This window comes from Danio rerio, chromosome 4 (genome assembly GCF_052040795.2).
Source record: "Danio rerio strain M-AB ecotype USA chromosome 4, GRCz13ab, whole genome shotgun sequence".
NCBI lineage: Eukaryota > Metazoa > Chordata > Actinopteri > Cypriniformes > Danionidae > Danio > Danio rerio.
This window is the reverse complement of record NC_141024.2, coordinates 20,500,001-20,523,081: the sequence shown is the minus strand read 5'-3', so window position 1 is coordinate 20,523,081 and position 23,081 is coordinate 20,500,001. Positions and strand designations below refer to the sequence as shown.

The window sequence follows — 23,081 nt, the reverse complement described above, 5'->3', positions numbered from 1 at the left end:
CAGCTAAATGTAAAATTTGTAAAACTAAGATTGAGAGGGAGCACTTCACAGCCATGCAAACAGTAAGTACAAACAAGCATTAAGTAGATAAATCTGAGGTAAATTATCCATTGTTGCTTTAATAGTGGCAAAATGCAAAATGATAATCAAGCTTAAACTTTTTTAAATTGTGTCAATGTTTAAACATATTATTTTAATATTAAATTTTTAATATATAAGCATAATAGTGATCTGTTTTTCCGTTTATTAGCTGTGAAGGAAATTCAGCTTTTTAGTCAGAGAAAATTCAATATTTTGCGTGAAGAATAATTCTTTTATATTAACAATGATATAACACTCGAAGGGTGGCAGGGTGCACTCTTAGGAGCTCTGACATCTGGGAGGAGCTGAGAGTAGAGCTGCTCCCCCATATTGAGAGAAGTCAGCTGCGTTGGCTCGGGCATCTGTTTCGGATGCCTCCTAGATGCCTACCTAGGGAGGTGTTTCAGGCATGTCCCACCGGGAGGACTCAGGGAATACTCAGGACATGCTGGAGCGACTATGTCTCTCGGCTGGCCTGGGAATCCCCCTGGAAGAGCTGCAGGAAGTGTCTGGGGAGAAGTCTGGGGTTCCCTCCTAAGACCGCTGCCCCGCGACCCGGCCCTGAAAAAGCGGCAAAAAATGAACATATGAATGAATAATTATAATGATATAATCAGCTATTTAAAACAGTGGTTTACGTAAGAACGTTTGTGTATGTGATGCCAATGTGAACATCATCTGATGAAACTTACGCAACTTGCGCAAAATTCACAACTTCCCAAGTTGTCTGTGAAAGTTTGTAGACAAGAAATTGTCAAGCAAAGGATGATTTGTTTCAGCTTAACTGTTTTAAAACTTCAAAACCTCATTCCCAAACATTGTTTTGAGTTTCTATTGTTTTACCTGATCTTAGATCCGTTTATTAAATTTGTTTTAATAAGAAATAAATTTACAAATATAAATGAGTAATAGTTTAGTCTTCCGTCAGTCTGTTTTGTTAAAATCTTCTACAGTACAAGTAAATCAAGTGCTAAAAAATTATAAAATAATGCATATTACGGTATTAGGTGACTGGCTAATGCATTTGACAGATAATATTTTAGGTAAAATGTTTGCAGTAAATTTGTAAAAGCTGTTTTAGGAATGTTTTACCTGAGTTTTTGTTGATCATCATGTGTCCTCAGCATATGGGGTTTCTAGCTCTGAATAACAGTGAATTATTTTGGAAATCAATTGGTACTGTTGATTCAAAGCTTTGGAAAGCTTAAACTGATGTAACATTTTTCATTCATTTATATGTTTTGCAGACAACAAAGAAGTTTAACTGCTTATAGGAGATGGTGCATTTAGCCCAAATCTATATTAAGTCGTCCTATTATGCCTGATGATCAAAGTTTTGTATTATTTAAGAATAAAGATACATATTTTACAATGGATTTAAAAAAGTAGAGTCCCTCAATGTGTGTTATTACAAATGATAACTGATAATTTTTAGGTCCAGGAAAAAAACAAAAACAAAATACACTTCACACTTATTTTTTAACAAACCCTGGTGTACGACAACTGCAAATCACTTTCAGCACATTTTAGCTTATGACAACCTTACAACAGCAATACTTCAAATCTTCACCAAACTTTGGTGATTCAGGGGTGTCAAACTCATCACAAATGCATCCTAATTTAACACTAAAGTCATGTGCATTGCTGATGATGCCTATATAAAGCATGAAGAGAAAACTCAATTATCACCTCTCTTCTCTTTCAGCTCTATCAGCTCGCATGAGCAAAGTGTTAACTCGTCCAGCATGGTCGTCATGTACACTGACGGAAAGAGTCAACACCTCCAAAATGTGATTACAACATTTCCAGACGTCAGACAAGTCAACGTATTTTACATACCCCTACAAACTGCGACATTTTCAAGGTAGGAACTTTGACTAGAGCAAAAATAAACAGGCCAAAACAAACATCCACACACATTTACACCATACAATGACATTTTATTTGGATTAGAAATGACAAACGGAGAGAGAGTCTGTTACTGTCGCAAAAAATAAACATCCTTTCCAAGCACTCTGCATATAAACGACTGCGAAATGAGGGCGCTTGTTCATATTTATGGCTTCATCTTGTCATAATTCCTCTTCTTGTAACATATGGGCAAGAACACAAACACGTATTAGCATATATTACACACACAAAGAGCCATCCATCTCCATAAACAGCCCCCTCTGTGTCAATCTTTCCATCTCGCAGATGTTGAATCCGGGTTGGCAGCTGATCTTTGGGGCATCATGGTCAATGTGACGCCCAGTATAGACCCAACGGCGGCCCACGAGGGGTACAACTACCTGGCTTTGATATGTGGCGTGCCTCTCATCCTTATTATCATTTTGGGGAATGTCCTGGTATGCCTCAGTGTGCTGACCGAACGCTCACTCAAAACAGCAACCAACTACTTCATTGTCAGTCTGGCCGTGGCTGATCTCCTGCTGGCCATTCTCGTTCTGCCGCTTTATGTCTACTCTGAGGTGAGGACCAGAGATTGATGATGGAAGTAGGTGGTTTACAATCTCTGTTTGACTCTAAGCATGTGATGGTATACTTTTTCCAATTGCTGAATCTTATTTGATGATATAGTCACTGCACTTTTATAAATTAGAAAAAGAGGTTGAAAAGATGGATTTATGGCAGCTCAGTGGTTAGCACTGTCACCTTACAGCTAGAAGGTCGCTGGTTTGAGTCCTGGCTGGACCAGTTGACATTTCTGTGTAGAGTTTGCATGTCTCCCCGTGTTTCCATGGGTTTTGTTGCTCCAGTTTTCCCCACAGTTCAAAGATATTCCCTCTAGGTGAATTGAATTAACTAAATTGTGTGTGAATGAGTGTGTATGGGTGTTTTCCAATACTGGGTTGCAGTTGGAAGGGCAACCGCTCCGTAAAACATATGCCAGAATAGTTGCTGGTTCATTCCGCTGTCGTGACCTCACAGATAGAGACTAAGCCAAAGGAAAGGGAATGAATGAAGGTTGAAAAGATGGACAAACATTGGTGTTGACCTATTTATATCAAGCTTAATAGTGTAAATAACAAAACGCTCTTTTATAGTTTTTCTTCTGGAGAAAGTTTTATTTCTTTCAGATTTGCTGGAATAAAAACAACTTTCTAAAAATGGAAAACAACTTTTAGGTCAATATTATTAGCCCCTTAAGAAGTATACTTTTTTTTGTTTAAAGAAATTATCAATCAATCAATCACATTTTCTTTAAATTAATTAATCCATTAATTACAGAAAGTGCTGGTCCTCCATGTAGAATACTTTTTCCCTTAAAGGAAAAAGTAAGTACAAGTTAATCTTGATCATTCAATACAAAAAGTTTAGCAATGTTGTGAAAGTAGCGTACGTGCTTAAACATATACAGTATGTTATAGATATAGGTTTGTTTGTTTTTTTACTGTTGAAAAGCTAGGAGATGATGGTACATGTAGGTACTGAGGGCTACAAAGTTTCTGAGACATTCAGGTGGTGTTGATATTATCTTATTGGAAATATGTTGTGGATAATGCAAGGCTTTTTAAATAAATGCACAGAATAAGCTTCATTTGAATATCTGCATTGTATCAAACAACCAGAGAAATCAATTCAGTCTGTTTTGCAGCCTAGAAGGTTGAGGCTGAAAAAAACGTTTTCAAAGTTGATACGTTTTCTTGGAAATTATAACTGAATTATTCACAATAATCCAAGGAATATATACTATATTCCTAAACATACTGGCAGTTTTAATTTAATATTGATGTTATGATTTAACTTTTGTACTGCAGTAAAAGGTTTATGAAGACTCTTAGCATGAATTGCTGCCCTTCAGTTTATTGTGTCTGTGAAGTGAATATTGATGCAGCAGTGAAGGATTTCCATCTTGGACGTATTGGCTTTATTTATATGGTTAGTGTGAATCAACAAAGGATTTGGTTGATTTTTTAATCTTTAATTTCAGTCATGTTAAGACCACTGTGTGATAAACCAACCATCTACCCCCTGATATTTGACCCTATTATTGTTATATGTAATATTCCCTTTAATACTGTATGTAGCCAATTTTCTTAGGTTTTAACATTTATGTATTTAGGTTTCATATATGTAATTGTAATATTTTGCATGGCTTGGAATGAGATTTCTCTTTTCCCTGTGTGTTTTAGTTTCTGGGAGGGATATGGACCCTCAGTATGTACATCTGTGATGCCCTGATGACTATGGATGTGATGCTCTGCACTGCCTCAATTTTGAATCTATGTGCAATTAGTGTGGACAGGTGAGATGTACGCCTACACACACAAGCACACACACGCATACACGTGTTTCTTATCAAGATGAAGTAGCCAGAGTATACAGTATGTGTGAGCCCAATGCAGGAATGCATTAAATCAATGCTGTTAAACACCAGCAAATTGTTTTATTCTAAACCCTAACCCTGAGCAATAACAATGACACACGTTCAGTATTAATTGACATAGTGGCAAAAGTTGAACCATTTTAAAAAAGAACAGCTGATTGTGACAATAGCAATGACAAATAACAGGGAGTCGCAAGCTCAGAAACATATTTGTTTTAGACGTGATATGTGAATAGCCCCATAAAGCATTAACCCAAGAGATACAGTAAAAGCTACGTGGAGCAATTACATGTTACAAGCTACAGAAAACAAGGAGGCAATCATTTTATTCACACTTACAGGTTATGATCTGGAGGAAGAAGAAACTGGTCCAAATGAACTGTGTATCAACAAAGTTCCATACATTATTAGCCTTTGCTGATCCTTCCTTTATTAACAAACGGCCGGTGAATCCCACGTTGCAGGATTGTTTATTGTATTAATCTTCAGAAAAATGACAGGAACAAACACAGTGACAGCACGGTTGGCTTGGCTGTGGTATTGTTGTGAAAATGAACTTAACCATTTTTTTCCCACAGCCCCGCATCTCTAGCCATATCACAGTGATCAGTGTTCACTCATCTTCAGATTGTGATCAATCCCATCCCCTGCACTCCAATTGTATTGTTTGAAAGAAAGGGTGGGTTCACATTTTACTAAATCTAGCACCTCATAAATGGGATTGCAGGCCCATAGCCAGCCTTATAAAAAAAGTTAGTTTTTTTCTCAAAAAGTGGACCTTTTTACAGTTATTCGCCTCATTTTTTATTTAATTACTGTTTAAATACAGAATTTTAGTGACATTTTAAGCACTATTTTTTGCTGGATTAGTTTGTGGGGTGGTCATAATAACCACACTTTTTGATGTATCAAAAACAGTTGCCTGTTAAAGTTTTACATTATTAACTGTAGCTTATTGTCATTTAATAGGCAAATAGCAAACTGGCCAGCACACTTAAGTTTCCTCAGTCAGAAATTGGCCATTTAAAAATTTAAACATAATAGTAATAACGAGGCGCTAAATGACCTTTCTTGTAAATTAAAACATTGGAAAATTCAAATTAATTTTTTCTTTCAAGAATGAGGTCCAAGATTTAGAATAAAATTCACTTGAAAAATGTTTTCTCTATTTAACAACAGTACAGTAGGTCTGTAGTAAAAGATGACTTTACTTGAGTCAGATTGTCTGTGTTTTTATGCACAACTGGATATTGGACTCAAAAAAATTATTTGTTTGGATTGGCTAAAACTGATTAGCTGAACTCACACTAAAGCAACAGTCTTAAAGCCGTCTTTGATTTCATTCATTCATTCATTTTCTTGTCGGCTTAGTCCCTTTATTAATCCGGGGTTGCCACAGCGGAGTGAACCGCCAACTTATCCAGCAAGTTTTTACGCAGCGGATGCCCTTCCAACCGCAACCCATTACTGGGAAACATCCACACACTCATTCATACACACACTCATACACTAGGGACAATTTAGCCACCCAATTCACCTGTACCACATGTCTTTGGACTGTGGGGAAACCAGAGCACCCGGAGAAAACCCACGCGAACACATAGAGAACATGCAAACTGCACACAGAAACGCCAGCTAAGCCGAGGCTCGAACCATCAACCCAGTGACCTCCTTGCTGTGAGGCGACAGCACTACCTACTGCGCCACTGCTTCGCCCCGTCTTTGAATTATTTTATTATTTTTTTTTTTGTACATTTTATGATGGCATAGAAGTCACAGTACAAATGAGCTCATACTGTATATGGGACAAATTCTGGACCATCCGAACCCCCCTGGGTATGTGCCTGGATTGTTTTGTGTCGAAGTTGATATCAATTCATATATTCGACTCTGAGTCTACTCTCTTTTTTTTGAGAATCAATAGTTTTATATAAGGTGCACTTTCAGATTCAAGCCTCAGCTGGATGTTTTAACTCACTTAGAGCTGTGTTACAAAAACCCATAATATAAACTCTTTAATAATCAATAAATATAACAAATATGAAATCTAAAGGTAAAAAGTAACTCACACATTATGTGTGTCAAACAAGTAACTCTTACTCATTACTTACATTTCTCATACATTGAAATTTTGTATCAGTCATAAGTCATTAGATAAACGGCAAAATTATGACAAAAACTATTATTAATGCATATGTTAAAATTGAATCATGTCCTCAAAACAAACAAAAAGTCCAAATTCTGACCAAATGTAGAATGCATAATATAAAAGGTAATAATTATGGTACAAAAATGGGCTTCCATACACATTCAGTGCTGCATAAAAGATTAAAAGAAAAATAATAATTTGTTCATCCACATTATCCACACGTTTGTTATGGTGGTCCCTAAACTTTCAGATGAAATTTTAATGGCTTTTTTAACATTCAGCCGGCCTGTTTTGCACCTCTCGGTGTGTTCACGGAGTGAATCTTAACTCTCTGGTTATGCATTATTGGCTGTCCAGTGGGATGCTAATGAAACCACGACATGGAGCTGAATTTCATTACTTAGTCAGTGCATCATGCATTACCGCTTCACGTAAACAATATAAAACAACTTCAAGAGGTCCCAGACCAAGGCGCAGAGCAGGTCATTCTGTCTTTGACGCGTACTAAAACAAAAGCAAGCTAGTCTCTGAAGATGAAAACAAAGGTTTGGAGTCGAAAGAGTGTGGATAATTAAAAAGATGAAACAGACTTATGAGGCCTCATGCAATTTAAAATGATTGCACTAGAATCTTCCTGCATCTCAGTGGGTCATTCTAATTAATGAACGTGAACAGAAAACATGTTCTAAAGAGTTGTCAGTCACAGTTTACTTATAAATTGAAGTAACTGCAATAAAAGCAGGCAAAAGACTGCCTTTCTAGCTGTCCTTCACACTTTAATATAAAGCGAGCAACTAATTGTTTTATGCAAAGGAGTGACTTTTGTCATTGCAAAATTGTGATGGATGTTGATCTATGGGCATGTAATACACCCAAACAATGGTTATGGTGCTTTTTTTACAGTGTAGTTTATTGCATTCTGTTGTGTTCAAACAGAGGTTGTAATGCAAATTATCAGATTTAGAACCACATATGCACATAAGAAAAGAGAGATCAGATTCCATGTGGTTTGTGCTGTGCATAAAAAAAGTAGATCTGAATGAATAAATGAAAAACTAAACAATATTTTCTCATATATTGAGTTTAAAATTTTAAAAACTACTTTTTGCTCCCCACTTGTGGAAGATATTTGATTGCAAGACATGTTATGGCAGCTCATATTACATTTGCACACAAGAAAAAAAACTGTAAGATTTTAAATAAAGAGATTTTCAGTCATTATTTTAAGATAAAAAGGCAACGTTATGACAAAATGTCAAAATGTGCGAGTTAAAAATTAAAAAAAATCTCAAAATTATATTAAAAATTATGTGTAAGGAAATGACAGTGTTAACCCAAAAATGACCAGTCAATCAGATGAAGAAGAGCCGGAGTCAGAGATTTAATAAAATCAAGTTTACTGAAGATAGTTTGCAGATGATCATCAGCAGAAGCTAGCTGCAACACTTGCGCAGAGTTCGTAGGCTGCTCTACATACAATCTCAAAACAACAATAATTATATAATCTCACATAACGTCATTAACTGTGTCATACATATACTTTAGGTGTTTTAACCTGATTGGTTAAAACACAGATAGACTTAAAAAAAATGTTGTGTGTGTGTGCACAATTCTGAACGATATCGCAATATCTCAAGGATAGAAACTTCAGCCACTAGGCTATTCAGAGCTGATTCCAGAGCTGTAATAATGATCCACAAACAAATAGAACACACACACACACCAAGTGCAATCTGTTCCATTCTCAAGGCTGTTTCGTGTACTCTCAGCCATCTTATCCACCTGGTGACAAACTGGTATAATCAACATCCAAACTGGCAGCTTGCATACAAAATAATTAACTTTGAAATATCAAAGTTAAATGGCAAACAACCCAGAAAACAGTTGTTCCCAATTTATCAACAGTCCAGTACCACATGCGAGCACTCTATGACCTCTGACCTGACTTGGTAGATCTTGAGTAAACAAATCACTTGGCATGCAGAAAAAGCCATTGAACACATAATATTCCAGTTTTATTCTGAAGAGAAATGACACTTAGTTCATCATATAATCTAGGCCTGTGGTCACCAAACTTGTTCCTGAGGGGCCGGTGTCCTACAGATTTTAGCTCCAACTCTAATCAAACACACCTGAACAAGCTAATCAAGCTCTTACTAGGTATACTTGAAACACCCAGGCAGGTGTGTTGAGGCAAGTTGAAGCTAAACCCTGCAGGGACACCAGCCCTCCAGGACCGAGATTGGTGACCCCTGATCAAGGCCCTTAAACATTTAACTTTATCAACAATCATAAAGACATAAGAAATGATGTGTTACTCCATCCTGGATCCATGAAAAATCCATGTCATTATGTATCTTAATTAGGAGAGAAAATAAAATTATTATTGACACAAATTAAAATGACACATTGTCTGAAATATAAGATAAAACCTTCATATTATGACAAGTTAAAAGTAAAAATATGTCTCTGTGTCATTATTTACACTGTCTTTCAAAGAAAGGAAACTCCTAATCAATTACTTATATCAAAAACTGCATTTAGGTCACTTTAGCCTAAATCCTGAACTAACCTTGTTTCTCATTTTCAGGTACATCGCAGTGGTTGTCCCACTGAAGTACAACAGGAACCAATTTAGTGTTCGTCAACTGGCCTTGATCACCGCCACCTGGGTGCTTTCGCTGGGTGTAGCCAGTCCTGTCATATTTGGTTTGAACCAGGTGCCGAACAGGAATCCTCATGTGTGTAAACTGGAGGACAACCAGTTTGTAGTTTACTCCTCCGTTTGCTCCTTCTTCGTCCCCTGCCCTGTCATGCTTTTCCTTTACTACTGGATGTTCAGAGGACTCAAGCGATGGAGCTCTGGTCGTAACCGCTCACACCTCCGCCGGCCACCCAGAGGCCGCAGGAGTCTGTCTTTGCGACTGGGAGCAGCTCTACAGAAGGAGAAGGGACGGGCAAGGGAGAAGGTGGTGTATCTCATGCCTGCAGGTCTCAGTCCAACATCTCTTACTGCAACTCCAACTACTCCAATCTCCTCAACAAGTCCGGTTACTCTCACCACCGACGATCTCGCAGAAGGTCAGATGCCAGGAGCAGAGAGTGACCCCATGACCACGCAGATGGACAGTGTGTCGGATGCAGAAAACCCTGAGCGGGCCACTGAGGATGATAGTGGCAGGGAGAATGGTGTAGGGAAAAACCATCGGCCTCATACAGGACGCCGCCACAGCAAGAGCAACAGGGTCAGCGGACGGGAGCGCAAGGCAATGAAGGTGCTGCCTGTGGTTGTGGGTATGTATTATTTCTATGTTTATGGCAATGCTTACCCTTAAAGATAAAGGAGTCTTACAATCCAGCGAGCAAACAAGGTAATAGTGACAATGTAAATATCCATCTGTGCATATAAAATGTAAAGCCATTTACAAAAAACCATTAAGAGATCATTTTGCAAATATCAATGCAAGTGAGTTCATATTTCTGTTATAATTATTTTAGATTATATTAATAATGTACTTATTGGCCAAATAAGTGGTAGCTTGGATAAAAGAAGGTGAATGATTAATTATTGCACTCTAAGAACAGTTTTGACCAGTTTCTCTGAGTAAATTTAGTTTCAGACACCACTCTTGGCTTATTTTAAGGTTTTTATTTTAATGAAAGTAGATAAAGTACATGAAAATGTCAGTTAGCAAAACGATATTCATAAGCTAACTCTTATAAAGAATCTATGAACAAGATTAAGGACACAGAAATGTCATGTAGCAAAACAAGAACTGAAACATCACAAATGAAACAAAATCAAGACATAAGTCGAGGCACAAACACACAGAGGAGAAAATGCTAATGCTGGTGGAATCCAGTGCTTCCCTAAAGTGATGTCAACCCAGGCTCTTTAAGAGGAATATAATAACTCCTCGTTGGTGCCTTAGCTGAGTGTAGGTTTTTAGTTCTTAATCATGTTGGAAAACGTATCCCATGGTAAAATTCCAGGAACACAATGCCCAAGATTGTGGTGAACTGCCATTGGGACTACAATATTATTGACAGTGAGTGGGCGAATGACTTTGGGTGATTCTGTATTAAAGTTTAATTAAAGTATTCCCTTTAAAGATTATTTTTAAAAGAAAGCCACACTTTATGACCTACAACATAGATGGTGCATGTTCCCAACCTGAGGAGTTTCTGTTGGCTCTGACAACATCTCTGGATAAACGTGACAGAGAGGACCCTGACTTTCAATTCCAGACAGGGAACAATGGTGGCTGGTAACCTAGACTTTTCTCAGATGGAAAGAGGCCCATGCATTACTCTGGTAATGAGTTGTGTGCATACTCCACCCATGAGAGTTGCTGGTTTCAGGGAGGCAGGTTCAGTGCTACCAAACATCGCAACACTCTCTCTCTCAAGACCCTGATTGGCCCGCTCAGTCTAGCCATTACTCTGAGAATGGAAACAAAAAGACAGATTGACATTTGCCCAGTAACTAGCAACACTCAGTGCAACATTTGGAAAATAGTCCAGGAATGTGAATAAGTGCACCTTATCATCTGAGGATAAGCACTAGGAAAGAACTGCATCAACTGCTGCATTGAAGAATGGCATGTATGGCAGCTGAAACAATTTTTGATGGTGATAATCCATCCAACAGTAAATCAGACCTACTGCTGGACTTGGACTTTTAGTGGGAACTCTGCCATAAATTGACCTGCTGAACCACATATACTTGAATAGATTGGTCATGTCACCAGGTATATATTAGCATGTAAAATCAAATTATTAAACTATCTAGATGGGTGGGCAAAGGTTTCATGAGAGTCTATATGAGTATGGTCAGACAACCCACGAAGGAAGGTTGTACATACCACTGTACTTCCATGTTCCACTTTCACTGTTTCCAAAGTCTGGAACCTGATTTAATAATCTGACATCAGTAGTAGTCTTAGGCTACCCTGTCTGAGGTCAGCCAACAAAGACTGCACATTAAAAGACACTCTTCATCTCCTCTGAGAGTGTTGGTTCTACTATACCATGGTCCTCCAATAAGCCATGCACCAGACAGCAGCGTCAACATTAATGCCACTTTTGACTGTTCTGTAGCAAAAATCAGAGGTTGCAAGGACAAAGAAAATGGAACATTTAGTTAAAAAGCTTTTGCAAAGGATCATTAGCAAATGTATCTGATGGGGGAAGGCTTGGTTAGTGATGATGTGCAGAGTAACAATGAAACAAGAAATCTGTAGAGAAATTTAAATAAACAAGTTTATTTATTGAAAAAGTCAAGAACTGCACTGCAAAAGTTCAAGAGGGCTTATGATCTCAAGCAAATATCACGGCAGCGCAGTGAGGCAAGTGGGCAGCTTTGAAGGGAGCAACAGGAACAGAAGACCATAAACAAACAACCAGGAACAAAGGCAGAACCAAACAATCTGACAATACAGGGTGAAAACACAGGCAATAAATAAGCAACCCAAACACGCCACAGCTGGTGCTGATCTGCCTGGTCACGTAACACACTATATAGACTTTACAGAGTGGTTCACCTTAAGCCTAGTTCACACTACAGTTTGCTTTGCCCTTCGTTCTTCATAATTTGATTTTGTCTTTGAATCGGTGTGATGTTCACACTACACTATACTACATAAATGATCCACATGAGGGGGGTCACATATACTACATGATCTGAAAACAACTCTTTCATCCAACAGCTCTGTCAAGCCCCCAAACCACAGCCAATGAAATGTTGTGGGCAGAGCCCGCAGTGAGAGCTGAACACTATTGGCTGCTTGTAGGATGATGACATCACTGACACACAGCATTTGAAATCTCTCCGCAAGTGTTCAAAGGATCATTTGAAAGCATCGCTAATTAGCCAGTGGATCTATTGCTTATATATCTGCAAGGTTCAGTGGATAGACATGGTTTTAATATGCTTAATAAACGAGTGCATCAAAGAACATGGCCAATCACAGACATTTCTGCTCCTCAACACAACAGCCATTCACCTCATGACTTGCTTTCTCATAGACATCACTACATTCGACCCCATGAGGGGATGAGTCGGCTGACTGGTCAGCAATATTTAACATACTAGATATTGGATTTTCATTTGTGAGTTGGCGGTAACGAGTCAGCCAGCCTCTTTAATGCATCATACAGTAGTTGGCACAAACAGACAGCTGATTCCCCCAGATTAAAGCCCAATCTTTCAACGAGCTCATTAACTTGTAAACTGGGCTCCAATTGGGCTTAAAATCCTGTAGTGTGAACTAGACATTAAAGTAGAGCATAATTTGGATCATCTTTGGTTTTGATTATGGTTTACCTTCGTCATGAAATTGTTTTGACAAATATATGCAAGGTCACACATTTTATTTCCATCAATATCTGCTTTCATTTCTGGCCTAGATCTGGTATTGTTAATGAGAGATTCTCCCCATCCCCTCTAACAGCAAGGGTCGTCAGAGCTGAAATCTGTGTATTGGGCCAAGAATTTAATATTTAATTTCTGGTTTTCGATTGACACCTAGGCTATTTTGGTGAGCTATCAGCTGTCAATATGTCATTCTGTATATGCATTTAGAACTGCCTCAAGTCAGCCTCAATGATGCACACTGCCTTTTGAAATCAAACCGTAGATGAGAAGATAATAAGTCTAACATACTGTCGGCGTCTAAGACAAATGCTGGTGTTTGGTCATGCTGCTCTTTTTAAATCTTCAAAGGTTTTAGAAACCAAATCTGTGTGGGTATACATCAATTGATACAATGCGTGTCTGAATGTTCCTTTATGTGAAAATATTTAATCCAGTCATGAATAAATGCATGAGCTGTGCGAACTAAATGACAGCCATCGGGGTGGTCAAGTATGATGAAAACACTTCTAGAACGTGATGCTCAGAAATTCAGGAAATTTTCTATGGTTTAATGTGACACCTGCTGCTTTTGGTTTATGTTCTAGTAGATGTCCCATCAGGTTTAAAAGCAACCTGATTGTACACCATTGTTCTCTGCACAACTTTCAAAGGCTGAAATCAAAGTGTGCTGGAATACAATAGAAAACTGACAATGTTATCAATGTGCCCGTAGAGAACAAACCAGACACAATGTGGCACAAACGGTGTGTTCTTTTTGCTGTTGGACTTCATTCATCCACATGAAAGAGTTGGATGAATTACCAAGAATTTACATAAACTCCTAACACGATCTTCTCACCCTCAGGTGTTTTTCTGGCCTGCTGGACTCCATTCTTCGTGGTTCATGTGACTAAGGCACTATGCGAGTCGTGTGATATTGGACCAACACTGATTAGCGTTGTTACATGGCTTGGTTACGTTAACAGCGCTGTCAACCCCATTATCTACACTGCCTTCAATGTGGAGTTCAGGAACGTCTTTCACAAACTTCTCTGCTGTCGTTCCTGAGGTTGAACGTGCAGTAATTGAACCATTCAAACAATACTGATCTTAATACAAAAAATCAAGATCTGAGTACACAGTGATCTCCAAGCATAGGAATGCTTGAACTATGGATTATAGGGTGTGCAGTGGAATGTACCATTAAGGAAAATTTCTTGCCTTAGTTAACTGGACATGTTTTTTTTTTCTTGTAAAGCGAATGCTTGAACACTACAGTAGATAACAGAATACTGCTGATTTCATAGCCCAGAGGCATAAAATATGTGAAAATGTCCACAATGGAAATAACAGTCATCTGTGTTTGATATGTGATTGGTATAAGTGTTCATTTCATTCTTTTTTTAAATGGATTTTCTTATGTTGTTTGTTTTGAATTGATATGCAGTGTGGACGGGCAGCTTTTTCATGGTTTAGAAGCTAGGTCAACACATCCGGATGTGATCAAGAGCTGTGTTGGGAATGGCATAACAGCATACATGCAATGCAATTTTAGCAGGTTTTAGCTGAATTAATTAATTTATAATTTTTTTAATTCAAACCAGGCTCATTCTTGAAATGTACCCCTATATACTTTTCTGGAGAGGGTCAAATACATCCCAGGAGCTACTTTTTTTGCAGTTTTTGTTTTCGCGAGTCCACTAGAGGCCGCTGTGTATGCTTTTTGAGATCTCAAATTTCTCTTGCGAGTGATATTCACTCCTGACTGACTGACCCACTCTCCTTCTTTCCTAAACCCAACCAATATTGTTTTCAAGAGCACCGATTTACCCGTCCACCCACTTCCCTAAACTCAACCCACAGTTTTATAAAGCAATCCAAAACAAAGAAAAGTCCTCACCTGATTTTTTTTACCACGTTTTCAGATTTTACCACCCTGTTATTTACTTCTGTTTTTGTCTTATCGCTTTCAGCATTCTTCGAACCTCGTCGTTGTGGTCAACTCCTTTCTGCTTCTCAAGTCCACCAACATATATGACAAGCTAATTGGAAAAACTGGTAACAGCAGCATTTTCCTGAATGTCCCGAACTATAGGCTCATTCTGAAAACATAGCCCTATTTAAATTTCTGGAGATCACGAATTATGTAGCCAGAAGTACGTACTGTATGGCTGCATTTTGTCTTTAATACGAATGCTACAGGGTGATATGATGCCATTCTCTTTCACGCTTATCAGCTGACTGCTTACCTCCAAATGGACGGCTTTCCTGCTGCTACCAGTTTGTCTAGTAGCTCATGTTTGTCGGAAGACTTAAGATGCAGGGAGGAGTTGACCACTACAAGGAGTTTCGAGTTTGATGAAGAACGGTTTCAGAAAGTGGGTAAGAGTTAGTTGGGTTTAGTGAAGGAGTTGGGTGGGTCAGTCGATCGGTCAGTATGTCAGTCAGTTAACAGCAGCCTCTGGTGGATTTAGCGAGAAAAGCAGGTGCAAGTGGCCCTTGTGAGAGAAATTTGCGATCTCAAAAATTGTACACAGCAGCCTGCATAAAAAAAAAAAAAAAACTTACCTCCTGGGACGTATTTGGCGCTCTCTATAAATGTAGATAGCAGTACGTTTTCAGATTGAGACAGGGTTGGAAATATCATGTGATCATTGAAATGATCTAAGAAACAATACATTTCAGTCTCTATGCATTTGCGGGAGACTCCCGGAACTTCCGAGAGACTTGGCAGGTCTGTTACCATAATTACAAAATACAGTTATATCTTGAATTTAATTATTTAAAGTGTAGGCAAATGTATTATTCATATAAAGAAACATGCTCAGGAATTTAAGTGGTGAAATGCAGCATCAAAATCTGCCTTCTAGAAATTAATTATTAAGTAATTAATGTTTTTTATAGATGATGGGACCAATTCGGGCCTCCAATCCTACAAATCAGCAACAGTGAGACATTTAAACTATCACATTCTTTTAGCTGCACCCACAGGTCAGGTCATTTAACTCTGAAATGGCAACAATTGTTTTGCTAAATTTTCAGCACATCCAGAAATAATGCACAGTAGCAACAAATAATGTCAACAAATAACTAAATGTTTGTATGCAATATGGAATGAAAAGTTTTTTTTAACTGCTGCATTCTATATGATTAAAATTGTGTTCATAGCACACAGAATTTTTATACTGCAAACAGTATGCATATTGCATACTAGAAATATGGTGTCTACTAAAAGTATGGTAGTATGTTTATGCTATTCTGAACACAGCAATTGATTCCTAAAGGTGCACATGAGATTTTTTTTTCCTCTGACTGCCCTTGTCAACATAAACAGGGAAAGAGTGACGCATTAATCAGAAATTAATGTCTCATTTTCTAACCTGCTTCACCTTCAAACACTGTTAGTCGAAACAAATGACATTAAGAAGTTAATCCTGTGGCTTCATACAAAGAGGAAAATGTGCTAACTGTTGTACATACAGTTGCCAAAATCAATGGATGCCTTTCTCTGCCTTTGTGCACACAGTCTGCCGATTTAGTTTTGTTGCAAGTGTCATGAAACATTCATTAAACATGTAGATATGTTCAGCGTTGTCTGATAATAAAACTGCATAATAGCAAGGGGGATTGTGGGTATTATCTAGGGTGGATTATAGTAATTGTGCTTCTAAGAATCAGTGTTGTAAAGAGACTTGTGGAATGAGTATTGCTGTTCTTGTACAGGATCATCTGTGCATCTGTCACTTTATGGAGATGTATGTGCTTTACTGCTTAAATTGTACCAATACTATATTTACGCCATGCTGTGGGATCCATACGTCTGAGGTTACGCTGACAATTTACTGATAATACACTGTCGATTTAAAAACAAATCTGTAATTTTTCCATCTTGTGCCCATAATATTATTTGTAAGGTGATATACATAACTATTTACAGAATATGTGGTCTCAGACATCTGGACATCAGTGCATGCATAATATACTACATACAATATTGTTTAAGGTTTGGGCTTTGTCTAAAGGTTTGAGCTTAGAAAATTATTTTTTCAATTATTATAATATCTAATCAAATATTTTATTCAGCAAGGAAACATTCAATTTCTAAAAAATGAATGTGAAGACATTTTTAAACTTGTTTCCATTTGAAATATCTACAAAACTACAGTAATACAAGTCTTTTAAACAAGAATAATACAAAGAAATTTATCTTTTTGTTCATCAATTCAGCATATTATATTTATTATTTAATAAATAATCATGTCACACTGATGTCTGAAGTAACAGCGCTGAAATAGTTCAGCAAAAATTACATTTTTAAAAATATTTATATACAAAAAAACTATTTCTGATAAAATAGATTTAAAGAGATAAATAGATTTGATTAAATACAATAAAAATTAAAACAAATAAAAACCATAGCAAACCCAAACTTTTGAATGGTAGTTGTATATACAAAAATTCAAAGTTCTTCATAATAAATGTGGATTTCATAAAGTGGGATTTTAAATTGCAACCAAAAGCCAACAGAGAAAATAAAAGATTTGTTTTACTTATTTGTCTTAAAATACATTGTCATAATTCATAACCATGTATAGAAATGGCATGTGTATCAGTTGCGGTGGGCTGTTTTGGCTGATACCACCCCAACATTAATACATTGAAGACGAGGATAATACCTCTAGATTGGGCAACTGGAATGCAACCGACTTGAATGTTATCACTTGATTGAATGGGCATTATCAGTGGTTATCAGCTGACAGAAATGGGCCAGTAGGGGCCTTCTGTGTCTAATAGTAGACTCAGAAGGCTCTTATCATCTGTCAACATGGTCAATCAGCTATAGATCACATACAGTTATGGCCGGAAGTTAATGAGAATTATTTATATTTTTTATTAAATTTCTCATGAATTGTATTTTATTAATGTCTACCACTACCCCAGCCATAATCCCAATTAACACAGTAATGTAAAAACAGATCTGGATCTGGAGTCTTCTGTATTACTATAGCTGATTAACTATGTGGATGGATGATAACAGCCTTCTGAGGCTACTAGTAGGCGCAGAAGGCCCCTACTGGCCCATATTTATCAGCTGATAACCACTGATAACGCCTATTCAATCAAGTGATAACATCCGAATCGGGTAATGGACTGGTGCTTCCCATTTTTAAGTAGGGGGACAAGAGGATGTGTTCCAACCATAGGGGGATCAAATTCCTCAGCCTCCCTGGAAAAGTCTATGCCAGGGTACTGGAGATGAGGATTCATACAATGATTTAACTTCAGATCCAGAAGAAACAATGCGTATTTCATTGAGGCTGTGGGACACAAGGTCTGCTGTTTTAAAGAAGGAGTTGATACGAAAGGCAAAGCTCTTAATTTACTGGCCAATCTACGCATGTTCCTACTTTCAACTATGATTGTTAGCCTTCGATCATAACCGAAAAACTCGGATACAAGCAGCTGAAATGAGTTTCCTTCGCTGGATGGCAGGGCGCAACCTTAGAGATAGAGTGAGGAACTCTGTCACCCGGGAGGAATTCGGAGTAGAGCTGCTGCTCTTCCACATCAAGAGAAGTCGTGGAACAGTGCATTATGGTGTTAATAGAGTGCACTTTAGAACACCCACTATGGTTTTAGACACCACTACAAATGTCTGGTCTCTCAAGTAGTACACTCTTGAAGGTTATAGATGGGATTTCGGATACAGCCTATGCATTCAGTCTAAAGCCATGAATGATACATCCAAACCATAGGCAGACTTGTTGAATTATTCAAAGTTACATCATCGCCTACTGACCTGGTATGCGTAAAACAGCATCTTTAGTTGTCTTCAGATTTTCTTCACGAATCCATCTAAACGAGAATCTGGCAATCAAATATACAAGCATTCATGCAATTCCCTCTCAAGCATGATGCTAAAACCCTCAATTAGACAACTCTTTATTTTCTTTCAGATCTCTTTCTGCCCTATAAACACAGCTGTCAAAACGCAGATGAGTGCACAACCAAGAGCTATGGAGGAAATGAAGGCAATTTGTGCCCTGAATAGTGTCACTCGGCAGGAAATTCACAGTGGAGTCCTCATAAAGACTTTATGTTGTGAAAAAGGATGTTCTCATAGCTGAAGCTAATGCATATTCTTTTGGGAAAAGATCTCCAGCTGACAAGACGAGCTCCTCGAGATGTAAACAGTCAGCTGGTTCTCCTTGTTTTCATGTGGGGTTGGTTGCATACAAAAAGATCCTGCGGTGGGAATAAGCCACATGCTGGTCTGTTTAACCAGGTTTGATGACTTCTTCACGCTTGTGAAAACTGGGTGTCCGCAAAAATAGAATAAATGGGATTGTGTAAGCGTCTAGTAACCAGGGAAACAAGGCACAGCGAGGTGGAGCACAGGCCACGTCGAAGGGCAGGTCAGACAGAGCTTTCTAGTCATTTATAACACTAAAATGGCAGCTGTGCCAGAATTAAATGTCAAATTATCGGTTAATGAGAAACGGTTAATGAGTTGGAAGTTTCGCAAGTGACGTTAATTCACTGAACTTCTGTGCTGGATTATGGACGTCATAGGTGTTGGTGTGAAGGTTACACTCCTACAGAAAACTGGATGTAACTCTGCGTGAGAGATTTCAGCTCCATGGGAGGCTTTTTTTAAGGCTGCTAATTTGACAATCAGTGAATGTGACATTTAAAAACCACCACAAGTTTTATGACTTAGTTCATGACTACAAAGTGCTGTGGGATGCTTGTTCACTCATTAGGTTGATAAAACGGGGTTTTATTTTCATTCATTCATTTGTTCATTTTCTTTTCGGCTTAGTCCCTTAATTAATTCCGCCACAGTGGAATGAACCGCCAACTTATCCAGCACATGTGTCACACAGCGAATGCTCTTCCAGCTGCAACCTATCACTAGGAAACATCCACACACACTGATTCACATACATACACTACGGACAACTACACTACTTGGACTGTGGGGGAAAGCGAAGCACCTTGAGGAAGCCCACGGCAACACAGGGAGAACATGCAAACTGAGAACACAGAAACACCAACTCAACCAGCTGAGTCTGGAAACAGCGACCTTCTTGCTGTGAGGCGAACGTGCTACCCACTGTGCCACCGTGCAGCAAATTATTCTTTAATTTACACAATATATTTTCTCCTTATTCTATGACAAAATATAAATGTAATATCCCAATTTTAATGTAATTAAGCTTTTACTTGTCAGGCTAAATATATTACAGGTTGTTTAGGCATTCACTAGTGCGTAAAAAAATTGTTCAGTTGCCATTTAAGCCTACTATGTTGAATTATTTTAGCTTTTCTGACTGGATAAAACTTTTAATTGTTAATTTGTGAACATGTGACCGAACTGAGCATTTGATTGGACAACATAGATTGTTGTCCAATCAAATGCTCTCTATATAGTAAATAAATAAAAGCTGAATACTGCTGGTTTAGAAATGAAATAACATAAATTGAAACTTATTGTCTAGCCTTACAGTAGAATAACATTTTTTTTTATTTCTAACTTGTAACATTAGATTCTTTAAAGGAAGGTCTTGTTCATTTAAAATATAAAAAAAATATGTATATATATATATATATATATATATATATATATATATATATATATATATATATATATATATATATATATATATATATATATATATATATTTCAAGTTGGTCCAGTGAACGTGTAGTTTGTGTAGAATGTGTAAGCACAAATGATATATATATATATATATATATATATATATATATATATATATATATATATATATATATATATATATATATATATATATATATATATATATATATATGTTTATTTATTTATTTCAAAACAATGTTTTACAGACTGGCCACTTCAAAGTACCCTTTGTATTTAAAAATTTTAAAGAACACAATTTTCACTTTCACAATTCTTTGAGCATGTTAAATTTGTGCTGCAGACTTTGCAGGATGACCTCGAAGGGCATTCCAGTTATCAGTTTTTTTGGCCTCGTACTACATTCCTTCACTCTTTGAAGATATTGGGTAATGGGCATGAGCCAACAAGTAAGCAACATAGCCTCTTTCATTTTAAGATAATTTGAAGATCTGTGTGTAAATCCTCTGATTCTACTTATCATGTTCCAAGTCACAAGTGCCACAACATTTGCTAACACTTTTATTTTGGGTTCCATTCAGGTTACCCCCTCTGGTTTTACTCACACCATAGCACCAACCTACCAATTCAATCCCTCCGGTTGTACTTGCAGAATGTCACTAATTCAGTCACTCTGGTTCTATTCACACCAATGTATCAATTTAACCTCTCTGTTTCTAATTGCGCCATGTCACTAATTCAACTGGCACCATGGCACCAGCATAATTCCTTCTCACACCATGGTACCAGTTTAACCAAATAACACTAATATAATGCCTGTGGTTCTTGCACAATATCATCAATACAACTCCTCTGCTTCTGCTTGCACCATGGCACTAAATTAGGCCCTCTGGTTCTACTCACACCATCGCATCAGCATAACCCCAACACCATGAAACCAGTCTACCAATATGACCACTCTCGTTCTACTTACACCATGGCACTAATGTACTAATACAACCCCACAGCACCAATACAACCCCACTGGTTGCACTTGCTGCATGGCATGGTGCACCAATAAAACTCCTCTGTTTCTTGCACCATGTCACCAGTAAAACCCCTCTTGTTCTATTCACATCATGGCACTAATTTAGTCTCTAATTCTACTCACACAATAACACTTCTTAACTCTAGAAGTTCTTGTACAATGACAACAACAATACAACCCCACAGCACCAATACAACATCTATGGTCCTTGCACCATGTTACTAAAACAACCCCTCTGGTTCTAATTGCACTATGGCCCTGATTTACATGCTCTATTTCTAATGACACCATACCATCAGTGTAACTCCTTTAGTTTTACTAGTATTATGGCACCAATGTACCAATACAACTCCTTCTGCTTGCACCATGGCACCAGTTTAGCAGTATGACCCCACAGCACAAATACAACCCCCCTGGTTCTAATTTCTCCTTGGCATCAATGTAATCCCTCTGCTTCCGCTCAGATCATGGCATCATCATAATCCCTGTGGTTGAACTTGAACCATGGCAACCCCTATGGGTTCTACTAACACCAGCACGTCAATAAATCACCTCTGGTTCTACTTGGACATTGGCACCAGTACAACACCTTTGACTGTACAAACCCCCTGTACTCGCACCATGGCACCAATGTTACCATGTTTTGTGCACATTTGGGCTGTTGATTTTAAGCAGCACTCAAAGAAGAAAATAAAAAAAAGTCAGAGGACATCAAAAGACATTAGAATCTCGGGGTTATTCATAGTGTGGCAATGACTCTCGTTGTCAGTTCACTCCTCTTCTCTTGTTTTCCTCTCATTTCCTCTCATCCACTGTCATAGTACTTAGCATCAAAGTGATCATATCAGATATTACCTTGCGTTAAGGAATGATTACCACATTCACATATGTACAAAACTGAATATTATTGTTTATAATATCAACAAAATGAAACATGAATTCAACAGTTACGTGCTTGATTCTTGTTTTGTAAAGAGGAAAAAATTAATAAGTCTAAAAAAATGTAAATGATAATTTAAATTATTAGAATTAATAAAATTTTAAGCTAATAAGCTGTTATATTTACATATTAGGTCTGAAAATGGTAAACGCTAAAAACAAAGGCATTATTGAAAGAACTATTCATAAATAAATAAAACACTTGTAGTTCCCAATTCCAGTTATTATATGGACAAAAATTTATAATATAATCAAATCTTACATCCCACTGAAAAATGAATGTTCATTTTCAGCCAATAATTAACATTTAGCACTCATGTAGCACTTCCTTTCTGTCCTTGTGTCCTGTATTAAATTGCATTCACGCCACATCATAATTACTGTAATTAATAGATTCTGACTTGTGATAAGTGTTCACATTCCCTTAGAACTCATAATTGTAACAATTGTACACTGGATGGATGGCACACAGCAATTTCAGACAAATAATGTATGGGAAAAAATATATACTAGTTTAGGTAAATAAAAAAAAACATCTGATTTACATGAAAAATAAAAAGGCTTAAGAGAAAAAGAATG

The 23,081-nt window shown here is 37.5% G+C and overlaps 1 protein-coding gene across 5 annotated transcripts in view; it reads left to right on the top strand.

The window, feature by feature from the left end:
* drd4-rs (dopamine receptor D4 related sequence) overlaps nucleotides 1-17,468 on the top strand; it is a 116,577-nt gene extending 99,109 nt beyond the window's left edge. For 4 of the 5 annotated variants that reach the window (XM_087246652.1, XM_087246653.1, XM_087246651.1 and 1 more), the window contains 5 exons: nucleotides 1,787-1,945; nucleotides 2,278-2,552; nucleotides 4,218-4,330; nucleotides 9,151-9,854; nucleotides 13,781-17,468. In XM_087246652.1, the coding sequence (XP_087102778.1) occupies nucleotides 2,316-2,552; nucleotides 4,218-4,330; nucleotides 9,151-9,854; nucleotides 13,781-13,983 (1,257 nt within the window). In that variant the 5' untranslated portion in view covers nucleotides 1,787-1,945; nucleotides 2,278-2,315 and the 3' untranslated portion in view covers nucleotides 13,984-17,468. The remainder of the gene's footprint in view (nucleotides 1-1,786; nucleotides 1,946-2,277; nucleotides 2,553-4,217; nucleotides 4,331-9,150; nucleotides 9,855-13,780) is intronic. The other variant, NM_001012620.3, reaches the window with a different exon arrangement.
* The last annotated feature ends 5,613 nt before the right edge of the window (nucleotides 17,469-23,081 follow it).